This window comes from Nannobrachium achirus (genome assembly GCF_963921795.1).
Source record: "Nannobrachium achirus genome assembly, chromosome: 16".
Classification (NCBI taxonomy): Eukaryota; Metazoa; Chordata; class Actinopteri; order Myctophiformes; family Myctophidae; genus Nannobrachium; species Nannobrachium achirus.
The window spans coordinates 58,867,754-58,885,724 of NC_137823.1; the positions used below are offsets into that span (position 1 = coordinate 58,867,754).

General features: G+C 43.2%; 1 protein-coding gene across 2 annotated transcripts in view; it reads left to right on the forward strand.

The window, feature by feature from the left end:
* The window catches only part of LOC308301249 (solute carrier family 22 member 2-like), a 40,197-nt gene extending 22,642 nt beyond the window's left edge, over window positions 1-17,555 (forward strand). The window contains exons 1-12 of one of the 2 annotated variants that reach the window (XM_080745164.1): window positions 3,256-4,112; window positions 7,327-7,374; window positions 8,123-8,226; window positions 8,987-9,141; window positions 9,475-9,643; window positions 11,930-12,044; window positions 13,170-13,270; window positions 14,718-14,935; window positions 15,589-15,697; window positions 16,139-16,251; window positions 17,091-17,190; window positions 17,397-17,555. In XM_080745164.1, coding sequence (XP_080601290.1) covers window positions 3,759-4,112; window positions 7,327-7,374; window positions 8,123-8,226; window positions 8,987-9,141; window positions 9,475-9,643; window positions 11,930-12,044; window positions 13,170-13,270; window positions 14,718-14,935; window positions 15,589-15,697; window positions 16,139-16,251; window positions 17,091-17,190; window positions 17,397-17,484 — 1,674 coding nt within the window. In that variant the 5' untranslated portion in view covers window positions 3,256-3,758 and the 3' untranslated portion in view covers window positions 17,485-17,555. Of the gene's footprint in view, window positions 1-3,255; window positions 4,113-7,326; window positions 7,375-8,122; window positions 8,227-8,986; window positions 9,142-9,474; window positions 9,644-11,929; window positions 12,045-13,169; window positions 13,271-14,717; window positions 14,936-15,588; window positions 15,698-16,138; window positions 16,252-17,090; window positions 17,191-17,396 lie in introns of those variants that run through there. The other variant, XM_080745165.1, reaches the window with a different exon arrangement.
* The last annotated feature ends 416 nt before the right edge of the window (window positions 17,556-17,971 follow it).

Genomic DNA, 17,971 nt, shown 5'->3' on the forward strand with positions numbered 1-17,971 from the left:
ACTCATGCCATGGAGAGTAGAGTTCAATAATATTTTTGGGTTTTTGTCACATTCCTAAGACAAAAATTTGATTCAAGTAAATTTACCCCCATTGATTCCGGATGGGGACCCGTTTCGAAACGGGTCCCCATCCGGAACGAATGGGGGTAAATTTATTGTTATCACATTTTTGTCTTAGGAATGCGACAAAAAACTACAAATATTATTGAACTCTACTCTCCATGGCATGAGTAATCAATAGGGAAAAAAAATCATTTTGGGGTGAACTACTCTTTTAAGCCCATATCTGGGAATGCCCATATATGGACATATGTGTCAGTCTGTTGTTTCAGCACAACCTCGTTTCTCGCCCTTAGGGCGTCTTACTGGTAGTAAGGAGTATACGGATCAGATTGTAGATCAGTGTCACCATCGTGACATTTTGCATAATTGCACAATAATTTAATTGAATTTGTCCTTGATCATTGGAAGGAATATATAAATGATGTTTCTGTTTAGCTTTTCAAAATAAATAATAAGCTACGGCCAAAATAGGCCATATTTAATAATTAAAAGTAGTGGATATAGCCGATCTACAAGCTCACAACGTGACGCATTGTGATGCATAGTGAGCTTATAGATCAGATATACCGGTACATAGCAACATGGAGACGATTATGATGGTGATTAAATCATACTTGTGACAGGCCTATCAGTGACATTTCAACCAACCAATAGTAACAATAACATCTAATGTAACTGACTGATTTACGGCAGCATCACAGATGTAAGAGAGAATCACTCTGCTTTCATTTCTTAATGATTCTGACAGGACATGAAGGACCCATCCAGTCCAAAAGAACATTTTAAACGTTAGCTTCACAAACCACTTTTGTTTTTTTGTCCTGAATGCTTGGATTTTTAATCCTCAATGAAAGTATTGTCTGTGCTCAGAGTTCCTCTGAACTGAAAACTTTAGACAGACTGCTGCCAGCAACCAGTTTACCAACAAGATGAGGGCTGAGCTGGAGAACCAGGTACTGACTGACTGACTGACTGACTGACTGACTGACTGACTGTCTGTCTGTCTGTCTGTCTGTCTGTCTGTCTGACTGACTGTACCTGGATCCTCTGATATGCAGTGACAAGTCCTGATCACCTTTACTGCACTGCACAGCTTTGGTAGCAGGTCCTATAAGCACACTATCCAAAACACCACAACACTGTTAAAGGTCCCACTGTAATCCTAGAGTGGCTGTGATATTACATTCATTTAATGTATTCCATATACCATATAAAGCCACAGCTCACTCCTATGCCCTCCTGTGTTGGTGACATTGTGATATGTAAGTGATATCATCACAGCCATTCTAGGGCTGAATTATCAGATAGCCTCCATACTCACTCAGAAACCTGTTGAAATGTCTCCCAAACACTCTCTTCTCCTCCAGGATAGTGTGTGTTGGTTGACCAGCCAAAGTCCATGTGGTAGTTATTAATGTCAGCTGGTTATGGTAGAAATACTGAGTGAAACCCCAGCTCCAAACACACAGACATGCTAATACATCCACACTGGTTTATTATCCCTTGCCCGCTTCATTTGGTAACATTTACCAGATTATTTAATTCATAAACATCTCTGTTTTCAAAGATTGTTTCCCTTCCTGCTTCTTTTAGCCCCACCCCCTCTTGTACCTGCGAGGTTGTCTAGAGTTGATTGACACCTGAATACCCAATGACATTGACATTGCTTCCATGATCTTGGAATAAATCTAACACATATCTGACCAAGTATGCATGTGTGCCCCCTAGTGGACATGGTGCTTTAGAGCAGCTGCTGACCAACCAATCCTGGCCGTGACATCATTTTGTAGGCAGAGAAGAATCTGCCCCCAGAGCATTTTCTGTCCCTCGCTATTTAAAAAAATAACGACTAAAGTATAATTCTAACACTTTCCTTTCAACAACAAAGAGAAGAAAATGTGTAAATAGTAAAAATAGTAAAAAGATTCACGGAAACTGGGGGCAGAAATTCTGTGTGTGTGTGTGTGTGTGTGTGTGTGTGTGTGTGTGTGTGTGTGTGTGTGTGTGTACGACTCTATGATCGTATTCTGTTTCTGGACTAATCTCTCGAGACAGACCAGACAGACAGACCGATAGGTGTCGCCCTTTCTTTGACGATGGGTTCCCAGATTGCTGGACGTTAGAATCGAGACCCGCCCAGGCGCCCACTGACACACTGTACAACTATGTACAGTACACTTCGTACAGTGTTGGAACTGTATTGGCACCTGGTCAAGGATCTCTGCTGTTCGTTTACATCAACCAACATGCACTGCGGGTTGACTTTCTGCAGTTTCTGGCGACGGAGTGGACTGACAGTTGACACCTCAGTCCTGTAAAGTCCTGGGCAGTGAACTGGACAGACGCTGGGACAAGTAAGACAGATTTATGCACTATAAAACTCCCAACCGTTTTATTATTTATTTATTTATGTATTTATTTATTTGACTTTAGTCCAACTTTGTGAGCTTTAGCTTTAATGTATAGAATGACTAATGCGCTTGGTAAGCCTTGAATCAAGGCTATCACAGATTTATCGACTATCGAGTCTGACTTTTGCATCTATGAAAGTAAAAAAGTCAGTAGGCCTACACGATAAAATACATGATACTAGTAGGCCTACACGATCAAATAGATTCCTACAACCTAGATTTGACAAAGTGCATCAAACAGAACCTGTTTCTCAATTTCTTCAGTCACACTAGAAATGTAGGCTAAGCTTTCCTTTAAAAATAATGCATGGAAAGGGAAAAATACAGTAGGTTAATGTAATGTACAGACGAGATAGTCTACTTTGTTTAATAGCAGCAATGCAATCTGGAGATCCATCGTCAAAAAAAGGAAAACAGCGCCCTCTGCTGTTAGCAGCAATGTACATCACATTGCTGCTAACAGCAGAGGGCGCTGTTTTCCTTTTAATAAACAAAGTATCTTTGAGTCTTTTATGAGGAAAATGTGAGTGTTCATTTGCCTTCACTTCCTTCTCCATCACCCGTCGTTTGAATTGTTTAATTTACTTGAACTTGGTCTATAGACTGTCACTAATGTCTACCTACTAAAGGATCTATTCTACACCCACCTGGAGTGGGCCCTGGCCCGGAGACACAACAAATCATATTCTGTGACTTTCCTGTGCCCTCAACTTTAACACCATCCAACCACTCCTGCTGGCTATCTGCTGTACAGGTGGACCATAGCCTGGTGGCCTGGCCTGGATCACTGACTTGTGTACCTCACTGCTGTCTCCCCTCCTGTTCACCCTCTACACATAGTCTACACCTTCCACTTCCGTGTCAACTCAGAAACGTGTCACCTCCACGGGTTCTCTAGTGACACCATCGTTGTCAGCATCACAGGGCACAACACGGACCAACACGATGGATGAGAGCTGGAGGAGAGCTTCGTGAGGTGGTGTGACTGACAGTAACCACTTTTGGCTTAACGCAGGCAAGACCAAGCTCCATCGCCCTGGCTGGTCTCCAACAAGAGGCTGCTACCCTCGCTCTTGGAAGCAATATTTGATTGGGGTCAAATTACATTTAGGAATGAACACTGGAAGCTGCCTACTTTTCATTAGGCAATATTAATTAATGAGTTAACACTTAATTACAGCACTAATAAAAAATCTAATCAGAAATCAATTTATTGCCACATCCCTATTTTCCATCTTCAGACAGCCTCTCAACACACTGCGGTGATATTATATCCTATACGTGATGACAACCTTTGATGATATGCTGGAGGAGGTGGGGACCTTTGGACGCTGCCAGAAGCGCATCTTCGCGATGCTCTGCCTCGTGTCGCTGCCGTTTGCCGGCGCGCTCATCAATGTGGTGTTCCAGGGCTTCACCCCGGAGCACTGGTGCCGTGACCCGGCCGTGGCGGAGACCAGGCAGAGCTGTGGCTGGAGCCTGGCGGACTCACGCAGGCTCACCGTCCCCCTGGTCAACACCTCTGGAGAGCTGCTCCACAGCACCTGTGAGCAGTACGACCTGGACTGGAACGCCACCGGACTCACCTGTGACACGCAGGACCTGAACCTGAGCAGAGCTGGCCTCACGGCATGTAAGGTTTGTACCGCTTTCTTTTTATATATGGATACACGTATACCTGTGTAGTTACTAGTATATATTATATTAGTATAGAAATGTACTTATGCGGTGTCTAATGGACCCTAGCTCCTTTCGGAACCCCTCACTCCACTGCTACGCAGCTCCGAGATGGGGTTCCTACTGGTCGCATGCTAGAATCTTCCGGCTGGGTGGACGATCCACCGTTAGCGATCACTTCTTACCTTTGGTGAACATTCTATCCAAAAAGTGACGGGTTTCTGTTAATCTATAATCATTTTACTTCTTTATCGTGGAAGAAAATCGAAGCACTGGGATGAAATAAAGACTTTATATCGCTCATTAGGTCAGTCGGTCCCATGTTTTTTAGACATTCCGGAAGTTGCGGCCGCATAGGAAAACATTACTGCCTCCCCTGGTCACGTGGTATATACACAACGGGGAAAACACAGAACCGGCTGACCTAATGAGCGATATCCTTCCACGATAATAAAGTAAAACGATTATAGATCAGCAGAAACCAGTCACATTTTGGATAGAATGTTCACCAAAGGTAAGAAGTGATCGCTAACGGTGGATCGTCCACCCAGCCGGAAGATTCTGGCATGCGACCAGTAGGAACCCCATCTCGGAGCTGTGTGTAGCAGTGGAGTGAGGGGTTCCGAAAGGAGCTAAATGGACCCCAAATTTGAATTGCATGTTGAGGATTCTCCAAACAACGCAGAGCCAATCATAAGGGCAGACAGATTTTTCCCCCCTTTATTTATTTATTCACCAAATTAGTTGCACATGACTGGGAAGGGTCTATTATGGCGTTCTATTTACGCCATAATCATGAACACATCATTAAATCTATCCCAACTTGGAACCGCCTGTTGGGGGGCCTCTAAAAAGTAAGTAAGTAAGTAAGTAAGCCTTGCCGAGCCATGAGGCTCATAGGGTAGGAGCCTATCTCCTGTTTCTGTAGCGTGAGGCAGCTTGATGTACAAGTACACCCCCTGGACATGACGCTAGTATGTCGCAGGGACTTCTAAAAAGTGCACCGCCAAAACTGCTTTCACTTCTACCAATATAGGGGGTCGACACGAATGTGAAGTTGAAATGTATGTTGTAGAAAAGCCATTTCCCATGCAGCTGCCTTGGGTCCTGATGGCTGCGACGACTTGCACAGCCCTGGGAAGGCCACCCGGCCTGGCGTTGATATGCTAGTTATACCCTGTTACTGAAAACCTTTTATCCTGGCAGAGGAAGAGAAAGAAATGTGAGTCACATGACACCGAAGAAATAACATCTTCACGTGACTTCAGTACTAACATTATGGTTATTTCTCTTTTCTGTTTTCCATATTATAGCGAACGAATTAACAGAGGGGAGATTATTCCTCAGTCTGAAAGGACTTTGACTGTCTGTCAAAGGTCATGTACAGTAGGCCATGGAATGTCATGGAATGTATTGTTAATTAATTGCAACCCTGTTACTGTAAGTAGAGTAATAGGATCGGGTCGCACTACAGCAGTCCTTAGAAAAAGGAAAAAAAAATAACAGTATTGAACTTGATATAAAACCATTTGTGACGTGAACATGCAGATTTGGGGATTACATGGGATGTTTTTCAAGCTTTTCATCATCATTTAGTTTACATTTCTGACATTGTTGTTTAATTATCATTCTAGGAGCCATTAGAAGAAACTTAACTCGAAGCAGATGACAGAAGAACATGCTACCTGAAAGGGGCTTCAGTTTGGGATAGGGGACAAGAACTGCGGCCAAAAACCTATTCTGTTGTATTGCTCAGCATGTTATACTGTCCATGCCTAACAGAAACAAACTTTACAGTATTACCCGTATTGCGTCCAAGATCATCGGACTTCCCACACCCACACTTGCGGAGATGAATGATAAAGCCATCACACGCTTAGCACTCTCAATAACAAATGACACTGATCATCCTCTGTATCGCTACTTCGACCTCTTGCCATCGGGCGTAGATAATCTGCTAAGCAAGCGCCCCCGTCGCTAGGATGGTTTTCTGTGAATAGTGGGGACCTGATGATCTGTCTTGTGATGTTTTGTATTATATGGTTTTGTGTTGTTTTTGTGTTGAACAGAAGACAAATTTCCCCTCGGGGACAATAAAGATTATTATTAAAGGGCAAAGAGTGAGCATAGTTGAACATACAGTAGAGCTTCTGTGTGAAGTCAATGTTATTAACTTTGTATTTCCTGTTGCCATAATCAAATGTGTGATGCCACAATGTTGACATCATACTATAACTGAAATCTTCATCAGGGGGTGACATTGTTTTGATGTTGTGTGCATACTGTATAAGAAAAGGCACAGGGGAAAGAATGGTGAAAACCGAGACTGTCTGAGAAGCTGAGAACACAAATCAGGGCAAGAATGCAAATGACAGCAGCCTTGTCTGTAACAGTTTACATAATTATAAAGTAGTTAAAGCAGGCAAGCAAAGCATGGCAACAGCTGATCTGTCTGATACGATGGTTGTATTCTTTTCAGTCTGTGAAAGTAATATACTGTAGACTAGACATTTTCAAGGACATGCATGTGTGGTTGGTTGGCCAAACGTCAAGACCTGAGGAATCTGCGGATGAAAAGTAGTGTTTCTGTGGAATACGGTTCGGCGTCACATTTGTGGTGCTCCCAAGAGGGTCAGAAGTGACATTGCTTTTGGAGGTGCTTGCATGCACGTGGATATTGTTTGTGCTTGAACGTTAATGCGCCTGTGTGTGTGCGTGCGTGTACTTGATGTGTGTGTACAGTACTATATCTGTGTGTGTACTTATGTCTACAGTACAGTACATTTGTGCAAATGGCTACATTGTAGCTGTTACCTGGATATTACAACTCCATCTTTCTAATAAACCAAAGGGACAGGTTGCAACTTTTCAATGGTGACTGGGAATCAATGTGCAGAAATCATCAACAAAATGAATGGATATTGGAAAATGCAACACTGTAATGATATATACCATACCTGCATTTAACGTGAGCTTACTGGTTGCTTAGTATAAATCAGGCTTTAGCCTCTGAGTGAAGTTGTACTTAATGTAGGCATTAATCACATTAACGACCCACATTGGAGAAGTGATACTTTCACTGTCCTTTTTCATTATACCTGCCTACGGCATAGATCTTCTTTGATAAATCAAGGTCTATTGCTTAATTGAATTGAATGTTTTGTTGTCCTTGAAGGATGGCTGGGAATACGACTATGAGGGGAGGCAGTCCATTGTGACAGAGGTGAGTGACAAACTGTGACCTGACTGAAATGCACTATTGATATTGTGACAATGAGTAAAACTATAATTGCACCATAATTCTTCCTATGCCCATTTTCTTCCTTCTATTCTGTATTTCTATTTAAATGCCTTTGTAATGCCTTATGTAAGAACTTTGAATTGTCTTTGTGTATGAAATGGAGGATACGTTAGTACAGTGTTTCTCAACTTTTTTTTCTGCATGGGCACACTTTTCATGTCCCAAGAATCCATGGGCACACCAACATAATACGGGGGTGTAAATATCGTCACTGTCGGGAAGAAACCTTGCATCTCCAAGTTTCAAATGTGTACGTTTCTTCACAAAGTAAAGCCCTGCTTCATCATACAAGGCTGTCGGACAACAGTAGTGAAAACAGCAGTTCTACAAGCACACAACGCCTCGCACCGCGAGGCGTTGTGTGCTTGTAGATCGGCTGTTTTCACTAGTTTAATTCATTTTTAAAATGATAAATACTGGCTTTCAAGCAGTTTCAAGGGGCACACTTGACCCTTCTCAGGGGCACACCAAAGGTCCCCAGGCACAGTGGTTGAGAAACACTGCATTAGTAGTATGCAAATAAACCCCATGTTCTCTTGGTCCCAGTTTGACCTGGTGTGTGTTCTCTTGGTCCCAGTTTGACCTGGTGTGTGTTCTCTTGGTCCCAGTTTGACCTGGTGTGTGTTCTCTTGGTCCCAGTTTGACCTGGTGTGTGTTCTCTTGGTCCCAGTTTGACCTGGTGTGTGCAGATGCCTGGGTGGTGGACATGTACCAGGCCACTCTTAATATGGGCTTCCTGGTTGGTGGCATCGCTACGGGCTACCTGGCTGACAGGTATAACTGTCTATCTATGACATACGTATAGCTTTATACATTGAGCTTTGTGTAAAAGCATTCTCTTTAAAATGAAGTATTCTGCATTGCGTACAATTTAACCCATTTTCAACAATTTTCAAATGTAAGGGGTACATTATATAACATATCAAATAACACATTCATTTTTTATTGACCTGCATTATTATAATTCTACGATGTATCTACTTACATATGAATGACTCCGGTTCGATTCCCAATTCCCGGTTCGATTCCCGCCCGCCAGTAGGCCAGCGGGCGCCCCTGAATGACTCAGTTTTAACAGCCAGTTTTATGCACCAGAATGAGTTCACACCATCAACAGTGTTCTGCAGACACAGAAAGACAGCATTTGAGACACAGTTACATTCTATTATGAAGACAAATGCCTGGTTTCCATTAGCTAAGAGGTTTACAATAACTTGTCTGATGTATGCTGCTGAGCCTACTTGTATGGTGACTGAAGGTGAATCACACAGGACTTTCATATTATAGTATAGATACACTTTTTTTTGCCACGCTACTCTCACCGTTTTGGTGGAATTCGGGCTTCATTGGGAATCACTTCCTTGCATTTTGCTAAGAGTATATTAATATAGTTTAATTTATATAAACTATATCAACTAGTCCTGTGCCCGGGTGGGTGTGCACAGGGAAGTGCACAGTATCTGAGGGATTGAATGTAGGAGTCTCAGAAGTAATGTTGGGCAGATCTTTATGCCCATATAATGTCTCTGTGCAGGTATGGCAGGAAGATGGTGTTCCTGGTCTCCAACGTGTTCAACGGGGTAGCAGGCATCCTGGTGGCCGTGGCTCCTAATTACACCTGCCTGTTGGTGTTCAGAACCATCTGCGGCTTTGGTGTCAAAGGAGGCTGGATGGTCACATACGTATTACGTAAGGACAACGATCGTCTATAGCTTAAAGATTTAGCAGGGTTTTACTCACAAACAGAGCCAGACTAATGAACTCCTCACGGTACATGAACAGACAATAACAATTACAAAGTACCTACAGTATGCTGCTACCAACATCTATGCATTCTATCACTCTTTTTGCATTGAGAAATGTCATTGTACACTTGTGTTCCAAGTGTACAATTAATGTCACATCCCATGATTAAATTAGTAGTAGCCTATTCATTTACTCTCCAAAAGCTCATCTGCTGTGTCACTTTGCAGTGACAGAGATAGTTAACACTTTAAGCACGTGTGCTGTGTCACATTCCAGTGACAGAGATAGTTGGGGTGGAGTACAGGAGGACGGTGGGCATTCTGTACCAGATGTTCTTCAGCGTTGGCATCCTCCTCCTCCCTCTGTTGGCCTACTTCATCACAGACTGGCGCTGGCTGCAGGTGGCCATCGCTGCACCCTACTTCCTCTTCCTGTCCTACTACTGGTGAGAAAACAGTCTCGCGTAGCCAGACAACTACTCCACGATCTCCGAATGCTATATACAGGGTTCCCACAAATTTTTTACCAATTCATTTCCAAAACTTTTCCAAAACCTTTCCAGAATATTTAACCCAATTTCCAGGACTATATATTATAACAATAATTCAGCTCAATAACTAGTCCTATGCGCAATGCCCAAAGACAGGTAGTGTATGCCAGTGGTTCTCAAAATGTTCACGCCGTGACCCCCGAAATAATCATATTTTAACTGGGGACCCGACACCCTGACGAGCACTAAGAGTTGAGGAATTTTGTATAACACTGTTTTATTGTGAAAATAGCCGATCTACATGCTCACAACGCCTCATGTAGATCTGCTATTTTCTCAGCCTATTTTTTCTGCCTTTAATATTTGACAATTTGGCCAATGTTTAATTTGTCATTTCAGCGTTATTAACAAAATCAATAACCAAAGACAATGCATAGCTATTTATTCCAGGACCTTCCAGGACCCTTGATCAATTCCAAAACTTTTCCAGTACTGGAAAAATGTGTCTAATTTCAAAATATTTCCAGGAATTTCATGACCGTGGGAACCCTGTATATAGAGCCTGGAACTACAATTCCCAAACGGCGAGTATTGGAAGTAGCCACTGCTGCACTGAACTGTAGTCCCATTGGAAACATAACAGAAACACACTAGCACAGACAGAGTCCGTCGAGCGGCATATTCTTGTCATGCGTGTATGTATAGTTTAAGAAAACATTTGAAAACGTCATGGAAGTAGCACCAACAACACTAGCTCTGGTCCATAGCGTTAGTGGAGTTCTCCCTAACGCTATGTTCCTCTACCTCCGTATTCCTTGGCAAAACCGGAAAACCCCGCCGTCTGGTCCAAAAATAACAAAAACTGTTTCGCCCCTCACCAAACCAAAGGTATCAGTGGACAGTTGAAAGCTTACTCTACTTAGTGGACGCGGTCTGAGCCCCCCACCACACGCTTAAAATACATTTCTAGGACAAAATGAAAAATATTCTACCGGATGGAGACACTATTCCTGGTTGAAGACTGTTTTACGAAACAGCGCTTCCAACGTCGCAGAGTTGAATAACACCCAACAAGACTATATGCTCTGTGTAATTCGGTCCTCTGACCTGCGCGGCAGTAGTGAGTTGGCGATGTGATGGCGATGACAAATAGTGAAAAACGAGAAGAAATGGATTCTCCATCCGGTGGAATATTTTTCATTTTGCCCTAAAAATGTATTTTAAGCGTATGGGGGGCTCAGACCGCATCCACTAAGTAGAGTAAGCTTTCAACTGTCCAATGATACCTTTGGTTTGGTGAGGGGCGAAACAGTTTTTGTTATTTTCGGACCAGACGGCGGGGTTTTCCGGTTTTGCCAAGAAATGCGGAGGTAGAGGAACATAACGTTAGGGAGAACTCCACTAACGCTATGGACCAGAGCTGCAACAACACCAGAGAAAGACAAAATAACGCCCCAAAAAATATTGAAAGATGACATAACGCTTCCAGTAGGACATGTTATCGCTACTGGGCCAAGGGAGCGGGTGCGTCACATTTATCTCGCACTCGTCGTTAGAACTTCCGTCTCCCAGACTGTATGCCGGGAGCATTTGCAAATTGCGGAGGCAACACTCTGGCCACGCAAGACTAGTGAGAAAACTCCTTCACACACAGTTCTTCTTCCTGTACAGTGCATGGATGATGACCTCCAGGCTCCAATGAGTCTTGTTTCATGAATTGAAGATGTGATGGTGGGTAAAAGAGTTGAAGTGGGTAGGAAAGCGGGACTGAGTTACCAGGGCCCAAGGTGGAGGGGCCCTAGTAACTTTAGCTATTGAAAAATAGCAGATATACAAGCTCACAGCGCGGCACCGAGTGCCGCGCTGCGAGCTTGTAGATCTGCTATTTTTGAAAAGTTGTGAAAATGTGCGCAAATCATATGTATTTCTTAAGTGAACGTTTGTAACTCAAATTTTGCTTCTGGGGGGGTCCCTGGAACTAAATATTTTGAGATGGGGGGGTCCTTCACATGAAAAAAGTTTGAGCATCACTGACATGGAAACACTTGGCACACATTTTCACGATTTTTCAAAAAATAGCAGATCTACAAGCTTGCAGCTGTGAGCTTGTATATCTGCTATTTTTCAATAGTTAACATTCATGGGGGGCCCGCAGTGAATCCTTGTACCCAGGGCCCAGAATTTGGTGTGACGCCCCTGACTGGGTCTAATCTAATGCATAGTCTTTGTCTGATACTGTAGGTTCATCCCAGAGTCTCCCAGGTGGCTCTTCTCTCAGAATCAGCATGCTAAAGCTGTGAAGATCACTGAGGCCATGGCCAAGGAGAACAAGAGAGAACTCTCAACGAAAATAGAGGTACGTTAGTGAGAAACCAAACCTCTCGTCTTTTTGCACTGAATTAAGAAGGTTAGGGACTTTTTGCATGTAATTTACAGAAGGCTCTCGTGCTGTGTTTACAGTACTGTAGCGCCCCCAACAAGGTCCAACAACCAAGTGGTTATGTTAATGTTTACTGTTGGTGGTTGGGGTCTGGGTATGCCTAACCTCGCCCACCAGGCTTTGTTCGTTCACAACAGGCCGTTTGGTTTCCGCCTAAAGCGCGGAAACCACTAGAAGAAGCGGCATCGCTTTGATTTGGTTCCCCCCCGTTTGTTTCCCCAATCCCTATTAAAATGCTCGAGTAGCCTAGTGTAGTCTTGCCAGTCGCTACGAGTTGGAATAAAATATGCATATCCCAAACAATTTTTTCAAAAGCAAAACTACTCCGCATCAAGGAGTTTATTAGGTAGGCCCTAAAAGTGTGTCCTTGAGCGCACGGGAATTATTTTGGGTTAAAACTGTTTCCGGTGGATAGTTCCGGCCAAATTGTAGTCTTTGAGTACTACAACATGACGTGTTGTGGTTTCCGCTCCAGACCGGTTACAAGCCCGAAAAGTGAAGTGATCCCAGACTAGGGTATGCCAATTCTGACAAAGGAATCAAGATTTGTACCTGCCTAAAGGGCCATTCCCACTGGGCCAGATAACAGATTAAAAAAAAATCTCTTTCTCCATTCAAGTGGATGGTAAGATACAGATAAAAAAAATATATATCTGTCACAGATTAAAAAAAATAAATATCTGTGACATATTTCTTTTTTATCTGTATCTTACCATCCACTTGAATGGAGAAAGAGATTTCTTTATCTGTTATCTGGCCCAGTGGGAATGGGCCTTAGGGGGGATGGTTTTCCAAAAACCTGTTCTGTTCTGCTGATGGAGTTGTGTTGATTTTGGTGTCTAATAATTATGTTTGCGACAGAGGGATGATTCATGAGAAATTGATTGAAAGCACACAGGAAATACAGTACCACTCATGGTTAGAGCCACTAATGCTCTTGAATAGGAAAAACAACATATACATGATGGAAATAATGACAGGTGGCATGTCCTGATTTTATAAATCACGTTCTCTATCTTGTTTTTGTAATCTTGCTTCCAGACTCTGACAGATGACGACGCAGACTCCCCTACTGCCTCCTTCATGGACCTGATCAGAACTCCAAACATGAGGAAACACACCTTCATTCTCATGTTCTGCTGGTGAGAGCCTTCATAAATCACAGCTCTTTAAGTCAGGCTGATCTATAGAGGGTTTGAGTATGACATCGCTGTTGCTGGAAGTTATGTGGGAACGCCTACTGAGTGGCACAAAACTAATTTCTGCCATCAACAGCCCATACATCCACACAGAAAAGTCCTATCTGATTGTATTAAACAAAGTTAAACTCACCAACATTGCGGCTGTACTGAAAGCTTGAATTATCCTCTTTCTATCTGCAAAGTTTTTGGAGCAGTGAAAGCGCTCCCAATAGACAGGTATGTCCGTGGGTATGTGGGTGGGTGGGTGGCTGGCTGGGTGGCTGGGTGGCCGTGTCCGTAGCCTGGCAATACCTTGAGTGGCCACACACAACACACTAGTTAAAGGAGGGGCGCTGTTTTGTGCAGGCCAGGCACACTCACCACTCACTCACACGCGCATGCAACACACACACACACACACACACACACACACACACACACACACACACACACACACACACACACACACACACACACACACACACACACACGGTATAGCTGCTCAGATTCACCGCTCCACTTCGAACCGAGGTTTGATTTTTGTTTCCACCATAGGCATCCCATCCACCATAGGCATGTTATGAGCTACTTTCTGTCAAGACTCTGTCAAGTCTGTGCAGGTTTTACATTTTCCGTCGGAGTTTGGAAGCACTTGTTTTCAACAACACAACATCCTGCTGCCTCCTGCATTATGTGCAATTTAGAAACAGGTGGTATGCAGGGCCGTTGAGTGATTTGCAACAAGCACTTCTAAACTCCACTGTTCCATGCTGCGCAATGTTTTGCCACTCAGTCTAGATTAGGGGGGCGTGTCTCAGTGGACGTGCATAGCCTCTATTTACGATAAATGGCTTCACTGACCCACTGCCTTGTGAACACCATGGCAGGGTACCTGTATGTTTGTTTGTTTGGTTGTTGTTTGCTAGCAATATAATAATTTGAGAACAGATTGTCGTGATACTTCGAGAGAATAAAATAGTGTCCCGTCTCAAAGGGATGATTAGCCTTTGGGTCCAAATGTTCAATGGTCAAGGTCAACAATCAAAATAAATTAAAGCTATTTGTAGATATGAAACTTAGGTCAAACATATACTGTACATTTTTGAATTATAATTAAAAGGAAACTTCAGATCTTCTGATTTCCATGCTTGTAGGTTCACCAGTGCTGTGGTGTACCAGGGGCCTCATAATGATGTCCCTGCTTGTAGGTTCACCAGTGCTGTGGTGTACCAGGGACCTCATAATGATTTCCATGCTCGTAGGTTCACCAGTGCTGTGGTGTACCAGGGCCTCATAATGTAGGTTCACCAGTGCTGTGGTGTACCAGGGACTCATAATGATGTCCCTGCTTGTAGGTTCACCAGTGCTGTGGTGTACCAGGGACTCATAATGATGTCCCTGCTTGTAGGTTCACCAGTGCTGTGGTGTACCAGGGCCTCATAATGCGCGTGGGGATCGTAGCAGGGGGAAACGTCTACGTAGACTTCCTGATCGCAGGCCTGGTGGAGTTCCCCGCCGCCTTCCTCATCATCTTCACCATCGAGCGCGTCGGCCGGCGCCTGCCTTTCGCCACCGCCAACATCGTAGCCGGAGCCTCTTGCATCATCACCGCCTTCATTCCTGACAGTGAGGAGCCTATGGTCAATTTGTTTTAATTTGTTTATTTCTTCAGTTGTATAGTTTCAAACTTATTGTGTTCTTTTCCCAACATGTGTACAGTACCCTAAGTGGTGGATAGTAACTAAGTCCTGTACTTAAGTACAGTTTTGTAGTATTTCTTTTTTGTTTTAGATGTTTTGCAAGCTGATGACTATGCTACATTACAAATAGAAATTATTGTACTTTTGACTCTACGGCCAGGGACTTGGCTACGATCTGCTACTTTAACTATTTGTGAACATTTATGAAAATGTACTTCATAATTTGTACCTTTGAATGCTTCAGTATTTCGTCACTGTCGTTGCAGAAACCTTGTATCTCCAAGTTTGAAATGTGTACGTTTTTGGTAAAGCAAAGCCCTGCTTCATCATACAAGACCGTAGCACAAAACTAGTGATCTACAAGCACACACCGCCTCGCATCGCAAGGCGTTGTGTGCTTGTAGATCGGCTGTTTTCACTAGTATGGTACATTTTTTAGATGATAAATACAAAACGAACGGTTTTGGACATACACGGTTTTCACCCGACAACGACGATTTACTTGAGTATATACTTTGTCCACCTGTGGCTGTAGCACTATAACGTCTATAAGGAACGTGTGCTTGGCTTTTCCATCAGGTATTTACTGGTTGAAGACAGCCGTGGCCTGCGTCGGCCGGCTAGGGATCACCATGGCCTTTGAGATGGTGGTGTTTGTCAACATTGAACTGTTCCCTACCTCAGTTAGGTGAGGTTTCATCACGTTTCTATCTTCTTCAAGCTCACATACTTTTTTTTGCGAAGAGAATTGATGTAGATTTGTTTTAGTATATGAGAAGATTGTTTATCCAAATCGTCACTGTCGGGCAGAAACCGTGTATCTCCAAGTTTAAAACGAATTCATTTTTCCGCAAAGTAAAGCCCTGCTTCATCACACAAGGCCGTCGCACAAAAGTAGTGAAAACAGCTGATCTACAAGCATACACCGCCTTGCGGTGCGAGGCGTTGTGTGCTTGTAGATCGGCTGTTTTCACTAGTTTAAATAATTTAAAAAATGATGAATACAAAACAAACGGTTTTGGACATACAAGGTTTCCACCCGACAACGACGAAAAGCAAGCATGTGTACAGAGAATGCTGTAGTTTGAAGTTAACCAATGAAACATCTCCACTCTCTGGTTTCCCCCAGGAACCTGGGCGTGTCCGTGTGCTCCACTCTGTGTGACGTGGGAGGGATTGTAGCCCCCTTCATGCTCTACAGGCTGGCTGCTGTCTGGCTGGAGCTCCCACTCATCATCTTTGGTGGGTCAAATGTTAAGGTCACGAAAGTTCCATCAGTAATTGCTCAGGTGGAAAATGTCATGGTGTTGGTGGTGGAGGTATTCAATGAGTGCATCTCTCCATTCCGACATGTCTCCATTCCGACACTAACCCTATCTCTTACCCTAACCCTAAACTCTATGGAAGTGTTGCCACTCCGACAATAAGAAGTCACTGTCGGAGTGGCAACATGTCGGAATGGAGAGAGCCCCCCGTATTCAATGTAAGTAATTCATTAGTTCAATCTACCTAGTTGTATTATAATTTAGGTTTTGAACTGATTCCATAACTTTTCTTTAGAGCAGGGGTCTTCAACAGGGGGTCCGGCACACCCAGGGGGTCCTCAGAGTTACTACAAGGGGTCCTCCAAATCTTTGAGTGACTTTTTTTTCCTCCTTTTTTATATTAACCACTTGAACACCACTTGAACCCTAGTGTCCATATTCTGAGAACTTTAGCCAAAAATAGCAGACGCTGCGAGGCGTTGTGAGCTCGTAGATTGGCTATTTTCGGCAAAGAGGTTTGGTGTAGAGGTGAAAAAGAGCTAAGTACAGAGTGAAAGGTCAAGTTTATTAATGAATTAGGTTCAAGTTGTTCAATATCTGAAAACACAAATTGACATGAATCCAAAATACACTGATTGTGCTGCCAAACGATGAAACTATACAGTATGGAATCTATGAAAAGGCTGAGGTGGTCCCTGCTTCATCTCTCTCTCAACTAAGGGGTCCTCTGCCTGAAAACGTTGAAGACCCCTGCTTTAGGGGCTACAGACTTATTTGTGAATCACTAACGTATCATCATCTTTGGTCTCCATACAGGAATTGTAGGCCTCATAGCCGGGGGTTTGGTTTTATTGCTACCGGAGACTAGAGGAGTCCCCCTCCCTGAGACCGTTGATGACGTGGAGTTCCCTGGCAGGTTAGACCTTTCTCTCAACACTCAGCTACACTCTAGGACAAGGTGTAAAGAGATTCCAGCAGTCAGTAACATGTGGACAAACATACACATCTTTATGTCCTTTATGTTTGTAACATTTGATGAACATTTGAATGAATTTAGTTATTCGTCTCAGTTGATCTCCTTAGCCAATCAAATGGGTGAATTGAATACCATTGCTTTTTCAGGAAGGAGGATGTTCTGAAAAACCAACGCTTGAAGAACCTTTTACAATCAGATCTGACGAATGACGTAAAGGAACCGTCAGTAGTGTGATTGCATCATGTCTACACTTGTGACCGATTTTCTCAATAGAATATTCACTATTATTATAAAGATACACAGCTGTGATGTACACGTATATTTTTATACATTTTATTAAAGCACAACTTCCTCTTGTCTGGGGTTTAATTTTTATTCTTCAGGAACATTTACACTTTCAGATCTGCCCCAACAGAACCAGACAATGAACGTGGCAGACAAACACAATAAAAACACTAAGAAAATGCAATCGAACAAATAACTAAATTAAATATTGTGTTGTGTGGCATACCAAACAACAGTTACAGGAAGAAAGAAAAATCATAACTTTAACCAGATGAACCATCATGTCACTATTCTGCACATTCAATGGAAATGGCAGTATGGCACATCTACAAGCACACAACATTGTCTGACATGTCGTGAGCTTGTAGATCAGCTAATTCGACAGAGATTGGGTGTGAAGGGAAAAAGGAGGGGACCAAGTATAGACCCCAGTGGT